This window comes from Rhamphochromis longiceps, linkage group LG19 (genome assembly GCF_057381845.1).
Source record: "Rhamphochromis longiceps isolate RC_006_pf linkage group LG19, R_longiceps_female_GT1.1, whole genome shotgun sequence".
Lineage (NCBI taxonomy): Eukaryota > Metazoa > Chordata > Actinopteri > Cichliformes > Cichlidae > Rhamphochromis > Rhamphochromis longiceps.
In genome coordinates this window covers 11,939,214-11,956,127 of record NC_140575.1, presented here as the reverse complement: position 1 = coordinate 11,956,127, position 16,914 = coordinate 11,939,214, and the positions used below count along the sequence as shown (strand labels likewise).

Here is a 16,914-nt window from a genome sequence, read left to right as displayed (position 1 = left end):
TTTTTATTGTTTTTTAACTTTATTGCTATGTCTGGTTTTATTACTATGTGCATATTAGTATTGTACAGCACTTTGGTCTACCAGGTGTGTTTTTAAAGTGCTATATAAATAAATAAATAAATGATGATGATGTTCCATCAACAATAACTGCACGCCGAATTAGCTGCTAGCAATTCCTACATGACTGAACTTGTGGATACTAGATTACTTTGTGATTGAGTCGAGGAGCACTGCAGTATATAAATATATTTAGAAATGCCACTAGTCTCATAAGCTTCACTAGACTGATCCAGAGATGCTGTATCGAGGTGAGGAATAGTAGCATACACTCTTAAACAGGCTGCTGAGCTCAGCGAGCTGTGAAACATGGAAAATGATATTAACACAGTCTTTTCCTTCAATGGCCTCGACAGCATCATCATGCACAATCATAAGAACCTGCTCAGGTGCATTTCCTGCTTCCAAGGATATCACACTTTCACTGACTGAGTTTTAACTGAGTTATCGTTTCACAGTTTCTGGCCATCCAGCTCTAAAGCTGTGAAAACGCCAACATGCTGACTGCAACAGGAAAATATTTATGGTCGGAGAACAATGGCCTCACATCTCCCTTTGATGAGAACAATTCATTCTGACTTCTTCTGTCTATCACACCTCCACCTCTTCACAGTTTGCATTAAACCATTATCATCTGCAGCATACCAGAAAATGTTGTTTTGTTGCACACAGGCGTGGTGATGTAGTCTAATCAAAACAGCGATTGAACAGAGACATGGAGGACCCGTCCAGTATCCTTTACAAAACTGGTTTTGTGTCAGTGCTTACACAAAATAAACAAGCTTGAGCTCTTACTTTTAACCACAGATGCTCCTCCAAGGGAAAAAGCAGCGATCTGTAGCTCTGCATTCAGCTGCAGGTTTAACATGTTTAACCCTTTTAAGACCTACCATAGAACCAAGTCTGCCAGAGCTTATATTTTTACATGCTATAGTGCCATTTTTGGGAGCATTTCAAGTTGATATACATCAATACAACCATTATAGCCCAAATAGTTAAACTACAAAAAAATTGAAAATCGTTTTTGTTTTTTTAACATATATTTCTAGTTAGAGAAATTTAAGAGGCTTATCCCTCAAAACTGTAAATACAAAAAAGTTGCACAAAATAGTTTCCCACCACAGGAAATTTATTTTGAGTGCCTTAATAGTTTTATTTTTTAAATACACCAATTTTTATATACTGCAGGAAAAAAAGGAAAATAAATATTATAATGCAAATTTGCAAAAAGACAGCATGTGCATCAAAATAAACTATTTCCAGCTGTGCAATTTGACTTCTAAGCATCCCAGAAACGACACAGAAAGTCAAACATAACCTTTAAAAACACCAGTATATGCTTGTATAGGCCCTGAAGGTAAAAAACTACATTTCCGGAAACGGAGCGTGCCCGTTCCGACTGGCTTTAAAGGGTTAAGATGAGCAGTCACAGTAGAGAAACAACCAGAAGAGCTGAAAAAGCTTAAACAGACTGAAAGCTGTCGGAACGAAAAGTGTCAAAAAAGAGAAGCCAGCCAGTTTATTTTGATGCACATGCTGTCTTTTTGCAAATTTGCATTATAATATTTATTTTCCTTTTTTTCCTGCAGTATATAAAAATTGGTGTATTTAAAAAATAAAACTATTAAGGCACTCAAAATAAATTTCCTGTGGTGGGAAACTATTTTGTACAACTTTTTTGCTGGCTTCTCAGGGTTGCATTCTTCTGAATGTCCAGCAGGGGTCGACTTCTGTGGTTGTGGCTGTATCTTTGCTTTCTTGAAAAGTTGAGAAAAGACAGACTTTTCAAATGCCACCACAGCTGTCAGCCAATCCAATTACTTTCACTCAAACCCTCGAGCGCTACCGTTAACCAATCAAATCGCATCCTGCAAACATCCAGAACGAGTGAGGTGGACGCTCGTTTGGTTTAGCAAATGTAGGAGAAGCTGATCGTTGCAGCAAGTAATCCTGTTAAAGGTGGACATCAGCACCGTGAGGTTCCCCACTGGTCTCTGGGTGATCGTCTTTTGTGAAAGCCAGAATCACCAAACTTAAGGGAACGGGCTTCATGTTTTCTTCAATATGACCAGAAATGAGTGAGTGAGCCCAAAACTGATCAGGAAACTGTTCACAGAGGTCAGAGCTGAGGGTCATTTTACCACAGACGTCTGCAGAACCACTGTGTTTGCAGCCACGCTCTTTAAATCAAACAAAACGTGCAGAGAACAAGAACATCATGCTGACCTGGACAAGAAGATGAGCCTTCATTTTCCTGACCGCACCTCAAATGTGTGATAATATTTCAGTACAGCCCCGGAAATTTAATGGTTGTCAATCTGCTGGTGAACCAATTCAGTCTTTGTAGAGCAGATTCGCTACGGCAGCTCTTCACCATCGAGGTTGGTAATAAAACGTTTCCACCTGTTGTGCAGACCAGTGGCCAAAAAGATACTCCAGCAAAGGGATTAAAGAGTCAATAAATGTGTCTCTGAGCTCTTCTTCTATCATGTAAAAACATGTAATGTGGATCAAACGGCTGTTCCTCCCTCTCAGCTGTGGCAGTTAAAATAAAGATCCTATATCCCTCATGAACAATAGAGTTTGGCAGCAGGACAAGAGACGTTTCTCAGAACCTTCTGGATTATTAGGCCAGAACAAAGGTTACAATATCCGCCTAATTGGCTCGTCAAAAAGTGGTTAAGAAGGTGGTTTTATGTCAAGACAAATCATGTTTTATGGAGCTCCTCAGAAGCCCGAACAACATGACAGAGGTGACTTTCTACGAGCAGAAACAGGACGTATTACTCAACGTTCAAAACCTGTTCCAGGCCCCACGTTTCACTGCCTGCTCCCTGCAGCGACGTCCTCGACATACGAGCTGATTCTTTTGTTTTCAGCTAACCCGAGTCATCGCCTCATCACCCTCTTCCTCCCAATCAATCTGCACTATCAGAACTGGGTCAAAGATTAGCTCAGTCAGCATGTAAGGAAGCAGAAATCAATACGTTCATTACGAAAAGACAACAACTGTAGAGATGACTGCAGAAAAATCCACGTGTCATTACATCATTTACTGATGGCTCCAATCAATACTGTCTAACATCACATATAAGTCAGTTCTACCATTGATGCTTCAGAATACAAGCAGCATTTAACCATGCAATCTAAATCAATATAAACATTTTATAATGTGAACAGGTTGTTGTGCACCAGTCGCAGTGACAGAGTGTTTCCTGCTGTGTCTCGTCAGTGTTATATGAATGAACAGGTGTGGACAGGTGTGCTGCATGCATTCAGCTGCGAGCTGAAGCTCAGGTCTGAGCCTCCAAATCTTGTTTTCTTTTCTGTTTTTTAACTTTTTGCACAGAATAATGACCAAATAGAAGCTTTAAAAAAACCGTGAGATTTAATCAGATTTTATTTATTCAACTTGTCTCATTTAAAAATGAACCCAAAATTAAGTTGGTACGATAAATGTCCAGTAACAAAACAAAAACCTATTAAAAGTTGACAGAAGGGAGAAGCCTGAAAAGGTTCAACTGTAGCCGAATACACGAGACAAAAACCTGTATGTTACTGTGCTGTAGTTTACTGTTAGTGTAAATGTGGTTTAATACAGAGCAGAAATATTAGTGTTGACAGACAGTCAATAGGAATAACAGGAATATTCTGGATATTAGGACTAGTGCTGGGCCATATCCTGCTGTTCACAGTAACATCGGTTTAATGTTGGGCAACGATAAGAAAATGAGATATTGTGATAGAATATGGGTAAAACGCGCATGCGCAGTGCCTTTGTTTTCATACGCACATGGCGGAAAAAGCGTGGCGGCGACGGAGAATGAGAAGGGTGAAAGCGGATCGTTGAATGAAACGATGAACCAGAACTGGTTTGTAAAAATGCTGCAACTTCAGTGGTGGGGAACTGGTTTAGCTTTCGTCCGTCAGATACACAACAAAGCACTATTTTTGGTAGAGCATGCTAGTGGGGCGTCGTTATTACAGTGTTGTTTGGAAAATACGGCGCACATAAAATCAATCCTTTGATTTTCTGTAAAGTCGACAGTGCCCCTTATAATCCCGTGTGCCTTATGTTTGAATTCTGTTTGTGTTTACTGATCTCGAAACTATTTTATGTACACGGCGCTCGAAAATCTGTCAAACGTTTTAGTGCGACTTTGCTAAGTTACGAAGCCACACTGCTTGATGGATTGTCGGAGCATTACGGCTATCGTAGGCAGGAGCCTCGCGGAGTGATACGTACAGTGCTTCAACATAATATTACCGTATTGTGTGTGTATAACCTCTTTAAGTGTTGTGGATATTATACATGGTTATGCTGAGGATATGTCGGCCAGTTTCCACTGGAAATGCCTTTTGGTTAAACTGTCAGCAACGAATTTGCATTTGCACTGTTACATTTGTATATAACTTTAATGCACATAAAAAACAGCTGCTTGTTTAAGTGAAAATACATTGATGGGGTTTTTTGCACTAATAAAGTTGTGGAGTTGTAAAGTATTTTGTCTTGTGTCAATTACATCATCAGTTATATTGTTATTGCAAATTTTCAAATGTATATCGTGAAAACTATTTTGGTCATATCGCCCTGCTCTGTTTGGGTACAGGACTGCATATTTATTTATGAGTGATAATTTAGAGCTTTATGAACTTTTTCCCCACTTTAAGATTTGCTTCAGTCAAATTAAATCGGGGGTAATAAAATGCAGTATAAGAAAAACATGCAAATGCTGGAGTCTGAATTATGGTACAATAATTGAAAAGGGCTGAAAATTCAACCATGTAGACGCTTTTCAGCTGGAGAGACGGTTCAAGCTTCACTCATCTGTGACCTCTGACCTTACTAGAAAGAAGAAAAAAAGTCCCTGATTTAACCTCTGACAGTATCGACTGATCACCTGTGAGCTCTTCATTCTTCCTCCTTTAGAGGAAATATTTTCTCATCCAAAGTGAGAATTTTAATATTCAAAGCAGATGGAAATCCCCTCTCAGCAAATATGTGATTTATTATCACTATCGATAAAACCTGAAGAGACATGACTGCAGTACATGTGATGGGAACACATCCAAAAGCCTTTCACATGATTCACTCACAACCAGCAAACTCTTCAGAAGTCTGACAGATTCGTTTCCAGGGAACCACCAACAATCATCTGCACACTGATCGAGTGCTCGCTGCGGCCTTCAGCACAGCTGCTACCACGACCGCTGTACTGCACTGACCCAATGCTGTTGTCGTCCTTGGATGAAGGACAACAACAGCATGAAACTATTTCTAACATCACTGAAGAAAAAAGATGAGAAACTAATCAGACTTCACCCCAAAATGATTCTTTGAGGTGAGTAACCCTGCGTCCGCAGCAGCGGTTTTAGTTTCTGTGTTCGCTGGGGGTGTGGCCTAACACTACCTGCTGATACAGCAATTTTGTCAAACTTAAAACTCAGAACCGAGATGTACCGACTAATCCACAAATCACGCTCTCACCTCTCTCGGGTACACCTGAGGGTTTACACATCGTAAAATCTGAGGTTCAGATGGTTTTACTACAAGTCAGAATTATAGTCTGACGTTTCTAATCTGGATTACCTTCCTCTAGAAAACAAACACACACACACACACACACACACACACACACACACACACACACACACACACAAATTACAGCCTTTAAGCTTAATCGATACCTCTGCAGGGAATCTATGGACCTACGATTTTCTCTCTTTCAGTCAGTCTGAAAAATAACAGCAAAAGGAGGAGCAGGAAGCGACAGTGAACAGACTGTGCCATGTGTAGAGAGAAAAACTAAATCCAAACTAGAAATGCAGCAAATCAACAAGAATAAGGAAACACTGACCTCAAACTTCTGATTTTCCAACTTTAAAACAAAAGATTTGGCTTTATTTTCTTACATCACAGGTTATCTTGGCTGTTAATGTCAAATCTGCTGATGTACATCAATGAAATAACAGTAAAACACTCAGCCGAGTATTTCTGGAGCCAACGAGCAAACAAAGCAGCATTTAAATGTAACACCCGTCCCACGTTCTATTGAGAGGGGCCCTGGGTTCCTGTTGTTACTTTCCTATTGATACTCCCTTTTTAATGCTTATGGTATTAAATATGCAATAAAACTACACTATATGGAAATAAATCACACACAAGCAGGTATACATTCTTGAACACATTAAACATTTGCAATTAACTATCAATATTAATGAACAAATTGAAATAATGAGCTACTTATATAGCCAGGGCTATACCCTCCCCCTTCTGAATGTCTGAATGTCCCCATCAGACCTATTTTCATTAGGCCAGTTAAAATCTCACTAAAGAGTACTGGCTAGGGCATTAACATTTAGGAGTCAGGGTCGTAGCAAATCTGAATTACCATACCTCGGTAACTAATAGTCACAGGTCTGTCAGTGGGCCTTCCAAGTTCATCATAACTGAGGCGCAAAACAGGTCTCACTCTCCTTTTTGTTTGGAGGTCATAGGTTGAGTCAGCACCCCCAACTGAGATACTAGGTGTCGGAACATCTCTGTTCTCCAGCTCTTCAGCCTCCACCAAGTCTTGGTGTTGCTGTGAACTTTCCTCCGTCTGATCTACTACTACTGAGAGTTCTTCCCCCTGTTCCTCCACCTCGGACAATTCATGAACACTGGGATGATCACTTTCCATATGGTCAGGAAGGCTCACAACCTCCTCACGTCGAGGTTCAACACTGTCGCGAAAGGCTAAAGGAGGTTCATAGTAGACACACTGTTCTTCAGACTCTGAGGACCAATCATCTTCACTCAGATGCTCCAAATTTCTGTGTCTGACTTTCATCTTCACACCTTACTTGCTGTGCCCTGGGTCCTTGGTCTCTTTGGTCGCGCTGTCTTTTCTGATGGAGCAGACATCCTGACCATGTAACCAATGGGCAGCAGGTGATCCCTATGCACGGTCCTCACAATACCAGTTCCTCTCTCTGGTTTTACACGATACACAGGGAGATTGGGTAACTTGGCAATCACTATGTAAGGTAGTGAGTTCCATCTGTCTTGTAGTTTGTGCTTTCCTGTGAGGCCCAGATTCCGAACCAGCACCCGATCACCTTCCTCAAGTGTCTGATTCCGAACTCTCGCATCATACAGTCTCTTGTTTCGTTCATTGTTCCTGGAAGCTGCATCAGCGGCTAGCTGGTAAGCTTTTTGAAGTTCTTTTCTCATGTTAGCCACATACTGGTGGTGCTTTAAGTCATTTTCTTCATCTGACCCCACACCAAAACACAGGTCAATGGGTAGTCGCGCCTCTCTTCCAAACATGAGGAAGTAGGGCGAGTATCCTGTGGCATCATTTCTAGTGGTGTTGTAAGCATGTACTAGCTGGCTTATATGCTGGCTCCACTTAGGCTTTTTAGCTGGATCCAGGGTGCCCAACATTGCCAGCAAAGTACGGTTGAAACGCTCAGGCTGCGGGTCACCCTGAGGGTGGTAGGGTGACGTTCGGGACTTACGAATGCCCAGCAGGGTCAATAGCTCCTTAATGAGCTTGCTCTCAAAATCTCTACCCTGGTCTGAGTGAATGCGAGCCGGCAATCCATAATGCACAAAGAACTTTTCAAAAAGGACTTTGGCGACAGTCAGTGCTTTCTGATCTTTTGTGGGAAATGCTTGAGCATACCTGGTGTAATGATCAGTGAAAACCAGCACATTAGCCATGCCTTTAGAGTCTGGCTCAATAGAAAGAAAGTCTATGCAGACCAGGTCTAGAGGGCCATTACTGGTAATGTGCTGTAAAGGGGCAGCTTTCTGTGGGATGGACTTCCTAGCTACACACCTTCCACAGTTCTGTATGTATGTTGCAACTTCAGATGCCACTCTGGGCCAGTAAAACCGATCTTTAATGAGCTCTGTAGTTCGTTCTGTGCCCAGGTGACCAGCATCATCATGCACTGATTTTAGTACCATTGGCCGATACTTAGCAGGCAAGACGATCTGACTCACTTCTCGACCAGAGGGTCTTGTGGTGACTCTGTACAGAAGGCCACGCTTAACCTTTAACTTGGATCTTTCTCGTATCAGCAACACAACATCTGGGTTTGCATGCGTGGAAGCTGAAACACTTTGGTTTCTCTCAACCTGAGGTTTCACCACACCTATAACTGGATCAGAGTCTTGGGCTTCTGACAGTTCTTTCAGGCTTAGCTGTTCCAGCGGGCCCACTTCTATCTGAGTGAAGTTTGCATATAAAGCTGGAATGGCGTCTGGCGAAACACCCAGCTGGTCAACAAATCTGGTGGTGTGTTCTTGAAAACCATCTGTAGTGATCCGACGACACAAAGCTTTTACCCCAGAAGGTGGGATATCCACCCATCCATCTGTTGTGTCTCGCGGACTCCTGGACAGTGAGTCGGCATCCACATTTTCACGGCCGAGCTTATATTGAATGCTAAAATCATAGGTGGAGAGTGCTGCTAGCCACCGATGACCTGTCGCGTTCAACCTGGCAGTGGTCAGGACGTAGGTGAGTGGGTTATTATCAGTTCTCACCGTGAACTTAGCCCCATAAAGGTAGTCATGGAACTTTTCCACTACTGCCCATTTCAGAGCCAAAAACTCCAGTTGGTGAACTGGGTAGTTCCGTTCTGCATGACTCAACTTGCGGCTGGCAAACGCTACCGGGCGGAGTCCTTCTGGGCACTCTTGGTTCAGGACTGCTCCTAGCCCATCCAAACTTGCATCAACATGTAGGATGTATGGTTTGGCTGGATCAGCAAATGCCAAGACTGGAGCATGTGTGAGCTTGTAAACAATGTTCTGAAAGGCGTCATCACAAGCTGGGGTCCACCGATCACCAAAAGGCTCGGCAACTCGAAAGTAGCTATTTTGCTTTCCTTTAGTGACACCCTTTTTGCTACCCTGTGCAGGAGGATATCCCTTGGTCAGTTCTGTCAAAGGGCGGACTATGGCGGAGTAGTTCTCGATGAACCGCCGGTAGTATCCACAAAATCCGAGAAAAGATCTTAGGGATTTCAGATCAGTGGGTTTCTTCCAGTGAGTCACCGCACTCACTTTCTCAGGATCAGTGGCAACTCCAGAAGCAGAGACAATGTGTCCCAAGAACTTCACCTGGGGTTGGCAAAATTGGCATTTGTCAATGGAGGTACTACAGGTGGGACCAACACTCCAGCTGGGAGGTTTGTAGATTCGCCCACCTCCACCATTAGAATACTTTTGTCTAATGGCTGCTGTTGTTCCACCTTACAAACTGCATACTGTACTGCACAAGGAGGGATAGTGATTGGCCCGGGGCCTTGCCACTTCACATGACCCACCACGCCTGTTTGTTGGCTAATGAGTGATGAGGGCAGTTCTGAGGAGACTATATTTATCCTCAGTGAGTGAATCTCATCTTTCCCTCCTACCTCTTCACAATCTCTCAGCAGAGAATGCAGTTTCTGGGAGTTAGTGCCAATGATGACAGGAACCGGGTCTGGGCTCTTTGGATCTGGACACACCAAGGCCAAGACAGTGACTGTCTCTACAGCTTCCTTTGAGTTGGGGGGAAAACCCACCTCAACTGCCACACACCCCTTGTATGGGTAGTTGGAATCACTCAGTCCCCATATGGCGAGATCTTTTAAAGGAAGAATGGGCACATTGGGGATGAAACGGGAATACCAGCTCTCAAATATAATGGTGACTCGAGAGCCGCTGTCAAGGAGAGCTTTACATGGTTGTCCCTCTATGGTCACATCGGTCATCATGGACGGGCCAACCAATCCTTCTGGGAGTCCACCCTGTGAGGATGTGTGCAAGGAACTTTTCCGGATGGAACCGACCTGTGTGGGCTCAGAAGCGCCACCTGTAGCTCCTTTTCCCTCTTTGCTCCTACGAAGGGCTCCGAGTAGCCTCTGAATTACTTTGGCAGTGTTTTCAGGAGCCATGCAGTGGGTGGCAATATGGCCATTCTCCCCAGAAAGTTCAGAAGTAACTTTCTGAATCTTTTGCAGCATATGGTCTGTTTACCTTGCTTCGTCTGGCTCTCCCATCTCTCTTTGTTGGGTCAGTTTGGGTTAAACCCTGTGACACTGCCATAACGGTCAGCTGGTGTTGTAACTGTTGAACTTGCTGCTTTAACTGTTGGACTTCATTCTCCGCGCCAGTCTCAGCAACTTTCTTGGTTTGTTTCAACATTAGCTCGGCATCTGAGCGCTTGCTTGTTAACTCTTTAAGCTCAGAGCGTAACTCTTTGAGCTCGGCTTTGAGCTCTTGAACCTCTGTCGATTTGGCTTTTGTCTCTTCGCCAACTTTCACTTGTCTAACTGTGGTGTTTGACTCATGCCTCACTCTTGCATGGTCTTCTTCTTCTCGAATCTCACTGAGCAGCTTCAGGAAAGCGGGTGGCTCTTCCTTTCTTTCTCTGAGTCTTAGCTGCAGTAACATTATCTCTGACTCAGTTGCACCCCGTATAAGCTGGTCAATACGTGCACGGTCGACTCGATGGCTAGGGAGACCCCCTCTCTGCACTACCTTGGTCAGAGAGCGTTCCAGTCTTCTCAGGAAGTCTGACAGCTTTTCTCCTCGCTGTTGACCCAGGCTCCTGAAGGCGAGGTACAAGTCTTCACCTGACTCCAGGGATCCAAATGCACTTTCTAGAGACTCTACATAGCTCTCCGGGCTAGCATCAGGGTTATCTCGCCGTACAGCTTGGATGATCTCCAACACCGGTCCCTTTAGGCTCTCAACTACTCTCCTTCGCTTCTCTCTCTCAGAGCAGTCACACTCTTCAATCATCAGGCGAGCCTGCTCAACCCAGCTATCAAGGCTCTCTTCACCTGCTGGAGTGGGAGAGTGGCCAGAGAATATCCGCAGACGTCGAGATGCAGTATTCTCACTGGTAGGTCGCATAGTTTTCGCTAACTTGTCTCCGACTGCCTGAATGATGGATTCAGGGGAGTTTTCCTGTGGGGTTTCAGTAGACAGCAAGGCACTAACATCATCAATTGTTTTGCCTTCTTCTACCATTAGTTTCTTAAGCTTGGCTGAGAAGTCATCAACTGACCTCACAGATTCTGTGAGGAGGGAAATCTTCCAGACAGGACCTCCATTCAATGGCTGTACATGTGGTGGTATGCGGTCTGGCTGAGTAGCTTGACGGCATTCACACAGCACAAGGTTATTGCCTGTCTGGGTGTCTCTTAGTCTATCTCTCACTTTTACTCTTCCAAAAGCTTTCACTGACTGAGCTGTCTCTTCAATGTCTGATAAGTCAAAATCAGAAGGAACATCATGCAGTACAAAAGCCCGGTTTGGGTCTATACCTGCTTTACTGCACCAGCTACTAAGCTCAGGTGCAATTTGAGACTCTTTTCGAGTAGTTATCATACAAACCCTAATGCTGGTGTGCTAGGCTGTGAAAATCTGTAAACAAAATACTCCTTTAAAGAACAAACTAGAGAAGTTAAGCACGGGAGTATCCCAGCGGTGCCTCCATAATTGTGTAACACCCGTCCCACGTTCTATTGAGAGGGGCCCTGGGTTCCTGTTGTTACTTTCCTATTGATACTCCCTTTTTAATGCTTATGGTATTAAATATGCAATAAAACTACACTATATGGAAATAAATCACACACAAGCAGGTATACATTCTTGAACACATTAAACATTTGCAATTAACTATCAATATTCTGATTCTGATTCTGATATTAATGAACAAATTGAAATAATGAGCTACTTATATAGCCAGGGCTACATAAAGATGTAGTCAGCTCTCAGAGCACATCTCTCCTGTGCACGAGTCATGAGGTGGTGACTCAGTCATGTTTGATAAAGATCTTTAGTCCCAGTAAATCGATCAGATTCATGAGAAGCATCTTTATCCTCAGAAACAACAACAAACATCAGAATCATCTCAGTGACGATGACTTCAACACAGAAAAAACAAACTCGTTTCCCAGAAAGATTAGTCGTCATTACAAAACTACACAAACTGATGAATCACAAAATTTCACCTCGATCTACAAGCAGCTACGAGTGTGTGCATCGGCCTGGTTTACTTGTTAAATCCTGCACTGAGACCACAGGGCTCGCTCACACTGGTGTCAAACCTCCACGCCCTCACATCAAGCTGTGCGCTCAGTGCGAGCGGCTCCCGCTGAAGGGCGTGACACCTTCATCCAGTCTGCACGATCAGATCGCCTCAGGACGCTGCGAGCATGAAACTCCACACAGACAAATGTACAGAGAAGACTTTAGAGATAACTCAGCAACTGTTGATTCTGTTTATAGGCTCAATTCTTTCTGATTCCTGATGCTTTTCCAGGATCTAGATCTCGTCTTTTTATATCTGCAGAGATAAAAGAAGGTTTATTCCTTCAAAACTGTTCTTTTATATTTAAGGAAACATCAAACTTAAACTTTGCTTTTCTGACTCCATCAGAACTCATCTGCTTTCAGTGTGTTTGGAGTTTTTACTTCTCTGGTTTGTAGAAACGACTGAGAACAAAAAAAGAAACATTTTCTGTCTGGCAGGTTTGAAACGCCTCCGCACGTCGAATCCATTTAGTACATTTTGGTTACGCTTTGTTTCAAAAAGGAGGCGTGTCCAGTTTCACAGCCAGATACGCCGATTTGTCACATCCAGAGTGACAAGACGCCAACATCGGTGATCTTCACAGTCAGTCCATCTATTGTATGGCACAGTAAACCAACATAGAACTGAAATGAACAGATCAGTTCTCACAGACACCTGGTGGAGCTTTCTGACTGAATCAGCAGGATAACTGCAGTGATGCATCTCTGTCCTACAGAGGTTTTCGGCATCAATGCGACATCGAAACAGAGCAGAACAGAGCGTGTGACTCTGGTGCTTCATGTCATCATGTCACTGCTCTGCTGCTGTCACAAAAACGCCGCCATGATGAAAGGAAGTGATAAGCTGAGATGTTTACGATTCTTAAGGACTGTGTAATCTCTCTACAGACATTGTGGTGACTGCAGCAGGTACACAGCTGCAGGTTTTAAAATAGATGCATTTTTATCCTCTGATGTAAACACGACAGAAGCAGAGGAATAACTTAGATGTGCTGTGGCTGTTTTTCCTGAATAACCTCTCCTGATTTTGGATCCTCGTGGATCCTCAAAACTCATCCCAAAACAGACATGAGACGAATGTATGAGGAGGAAACATGCAGGTCACTCGTGAATCATGTCTGCATGCGAGGATAAAATATAATCCCTGAATCAGTCCGAGAGGAAAGCCGGGTGAAGGATTGCCGTGACATCCACACCTGAAGCCTTCGTCTAAACGTGACCTGCACTCTTCACCTGTTACAGAAACAATGTGAAGCTGTCAGTGATAGATTGCCTTGCAGTGAGATCACCGTGCAGACCCTGGTATGTTTATGATGACAGATGAGACCTGTATCCGAGTGCTGATGAATTCCTGCTGGAATCTGTAACCAGAGCAGCACTTTGAAACTTTCATGTTGGTTGGAGGAAGCAGGAAGTCGCAGCCTGTTCAGAGTCAGAGAGAAACACGAGGAACTCGGAAAGCTTTAGTGTCGAGAGGAAAAATACCAAAGTCTGTCCCTCTTCTTCAGAATCCACCTGTGAGACAGGTGTGCAGGCTTCATTTAAAGGCAGGGGAATTACTTCATTATTATATCCGGGTCCAAGTACATTCAGCTCCCAAAGGCCAAAGTTTGAGTTAAAAATGATCCAGATTCTTTCAGCTCTAATAAAACGATCAGTTTCTGTTCTCCAGATGTTAGACATGCATGGTAGAGGATTATGAGATTCGCAGGATGTTTGATAGTTTCCATGTAAAGATGATATAAACATTCAAAATGAACTAGAAAGAAAACCTGAGTCACAATAATGTGCAAAGTTGTTATCAGCCACAGAGCTATAAGCACATGAGAACAGGGCAGACAGAGGACGGGGTTGAACTTCATGTCGAGGGTCCCTGACAGCACGAGACAAACGCCGTCACATGACAGGAAGAAGACAATGAAAACAAACCAAACTTCAGCCAAGAACGTCTGAGAGGATCCATCATAGCACGAGGTCAGTCATTAATATGCTGCGTGGTTTGGATTATGTTTGAACCTTAGTTTCACTTTAACCTCACACGGAGCCCGAGGGCCGGATGCTGCACCATACCCAGGTCTGACGAAGAGGATGGTGCTCATCTTTATCACATCAGTGTGGTTATGGAGACTGTTGGAGACAAACTGGAACTCAGGTCTGTTAGCACAGCTGCCATGTTATTGATCAGATAATGTGGCCACGCCCCCAAGTCTTATTCTAAGTTAAACAGGTGACTTATAAAACAAATCGCCTGAGATTATCTACAGAGACCAAAACAGGCTTCGTTAACACTTCAGCTCCTGATGATGAACAATCAGATCCTACTGATCATCCAAACAAACACTCAGCATCATGAACGGCCTGATTTAGTTTACATCATAACAACGATCAGGCTCAAGCTTTATTCAGTTCGTCTCGTTACTCAGTGACTCAGTATTTTCTTAGACAATGTGGCGAGCACCATCTATATTTGGACTTCACAGGTAAACGTGTCACGCCCTGCACGGCAGGTTTTTAATGTTTTCTAATTACTGTCTCACAACAAACATGCTGCAGGTAACCTGACAATGTGCAACAACAACAGCTGACTCAGAGCTCCAACCATCAGCGTGCTTAAGAGAAAAGACAGAGAACAGAAATATCCGGGTTAAATAAAGAGCTGGAAAGTCATCGTCACCACTTGAGGTCGAGTGGTTTATCTTTGAAACTCTAATTTAACCAGGAGCAGTGACTCAGAAGGGATAACTGCTCGTAGAGCTCCTCAAGGCGAGCAAGAACTAGACCAGCAGGGTGCCACAGATTCACTACCATCCTCTCAGACAAAGGTCCGTGTTATAATAACTCCATAAACATGCATTAGGAAACGTGGCTGCTCCGTAAATGTTAGCTAATGAAGCAAAATCAGTTTTATTCCACTGAGTGCTGGAGTACAAGGGGGTCAGTACCACCCCAGGCCCACCTTGACCTGAAGAGTTTGAGTTTGAATGAGTTATTTGAGGGCACGGGTCAGTCACTCATCACGGTCCCACACAGAGAAGACCTCGTGTGTCAAATTAACCATTTAATCTGCATATTTCTACAACACAACCTCCACCTTTCTCCTGCGGTGCCTGTTTAACTCCCTCAACATTTTTCTGGTGTTGCACACAAAGCCGTGCATGACTAAACTAGCTCAGCTCAGAGCTGCTGCGTTCTGATTTCAAAAAAGCGCCAGAGGCGGTAAACAGCCACTCTGAGACGCTCACTTCAGCAGCTCCCTCGCTTCTGCAAACACAGAGCTGTAACTACCAACAGTGAGGTCCTGGGACAGTGAGGGGCCAAAGCCAGGCACAGGGGGTCTTATTTAGATTTTAGATCGATATACAGAAGATCAATATATTCAAGCATTACTTACAGTACAGGCTGCTTACCAACAGGCTGCCCTGATGCCTTGGATCACAATTAAATCTTCAAATAGATTAAATTAGTCTAAATGTGAGCAAATCTAAAAACATTAAAGAGACAGATGCCAGATAACAGACATACTTTGGCCTAATCTCCACTACGTTTGACCCAAATGTGTCCAAAGATGCAGATGTGGGACAGAGACATGTCTGTTATTTTGGAAAGCACAAACATGATCATAATATAAACACGTGAATCTGTGAAATAACGAAAAACAAAAACAAACATGGATGTGGGACAGTGCAAATCTAACCCGGGTAAGGAGCTCCCGTGTGTGCCACATGTGGGCTAAACAGAACACTGTCTGGCACTGTGACCTGCATCAGCGCGCGTTCAAAGCTGCATCACTGCGGACTGTGTGACCTCCGCTTACAGCTGAAGTCTGAACGCTCAGAATAACTTCAGTGAAAGTTCCTGTCTTACTTGTAGCTGCTGAAGCTCTCCAGCTCATCGGTGTCAGTGAAGAACACCTCTCCTCCTCCTCCTCCTCGGTCTTTGTCTTTGGATTTCTTCCGTTTCAGCTTGAACGGCAGCAGCCGCCGTTTCTTCTTTTCTTTCGGGGAATTGAGTGAAGAGTCCCCGGGTAGAGTCGGGTTGTCTCCCGGGCTGAGAGAGCCGGGGCTCCAGGGTAGCCCCCCCGGGATGTCCGCGGGGTTGGTCCCTGCACCCACTACATCTTTGAGGGACCCCGACCTCTTCAGCTCCTTCTTCTCCTTCTCCGGTGATTTGAGGCTGAATAGTTTCCGGACTTTGAGCGTGCTGGACTTACTCATGGTGTCCGCTGTGTGAGCAGGAGCACAGCTGCTCGCTGCAGGAGCACTCAGGCACTGACTCTCCGGGCGAACCTGCAGAGCGGGTTACCGCGAGCGCACGGACGTGCCCACACCGGGTGCGCGCAATCAGGTAGAAGAAAGGTGAACCAATAAGAGATCCCCAAAAGGAAAACACAAGACTGCACCTCAGACTTTAACAGTTCAAATAAAATCATATTTTATTGTTATTCTCTCTCTGCGCGCCTATCATAGACTGTATATAAAAGATGGAAGTAGGCACCATCACCAACTGTAATTTTTATCTGTTTGAAACTTTACAATAAAGTTGAACTTTAAACAGATGACTTTAAAAAAATAAACAAACATGTGTCATAAAGGTAGAAATTATCTACAGAGACCAAATCAGGTTTTTCTTTTTTAAATCAGACTGAACGTGTTTCTTTCTGCTGTGAAGTTTAAACTGTGGGACTGACTCACTGCTGGAGCCTCCGGTGGATGCTACAGGAAGTGCAACTTTTAATGCTAATTAAAAAATATGAAAGTTTGTTGTTCCAATCA

The 16,914-nt window shown here is 43.8% G+C and overlaps 1 protein-coding gene across 3 annotated transcripts in view; it reads right to left on the bottom strand.

Annotated features, from left to right (window-relative positions):
• The window catches only part of LOC146646328 (uncharacterized), a 52,173-nt gene extending 35,748 nt beyond the window's left edge, over nucleotides 1-16,425 (bottom strand). For 2 of the 3 annotated variants that reach the window (XM_085390939.1, XM_085390941.1), the window contains exon 1: nucleotides 16,007-16,424. In XM_085390939.1, the coding sequence (XP_085247065.1) occupies nucleotides 16,007-16,356 (350 nt within the window). In that variant the 5' untranslated portion in view covers nucleotides 16,357-16,424. Of the gene's footprint in view, nucleotides 1-16,006 lie in introns of all 3 variants that reach the window. The other variant, XM_085390940.1, reaches the window with a different exon arrangement.
• Between the last annotated feature and the right edge of the window lie 489 nt (nucleotides 16,426-16,914).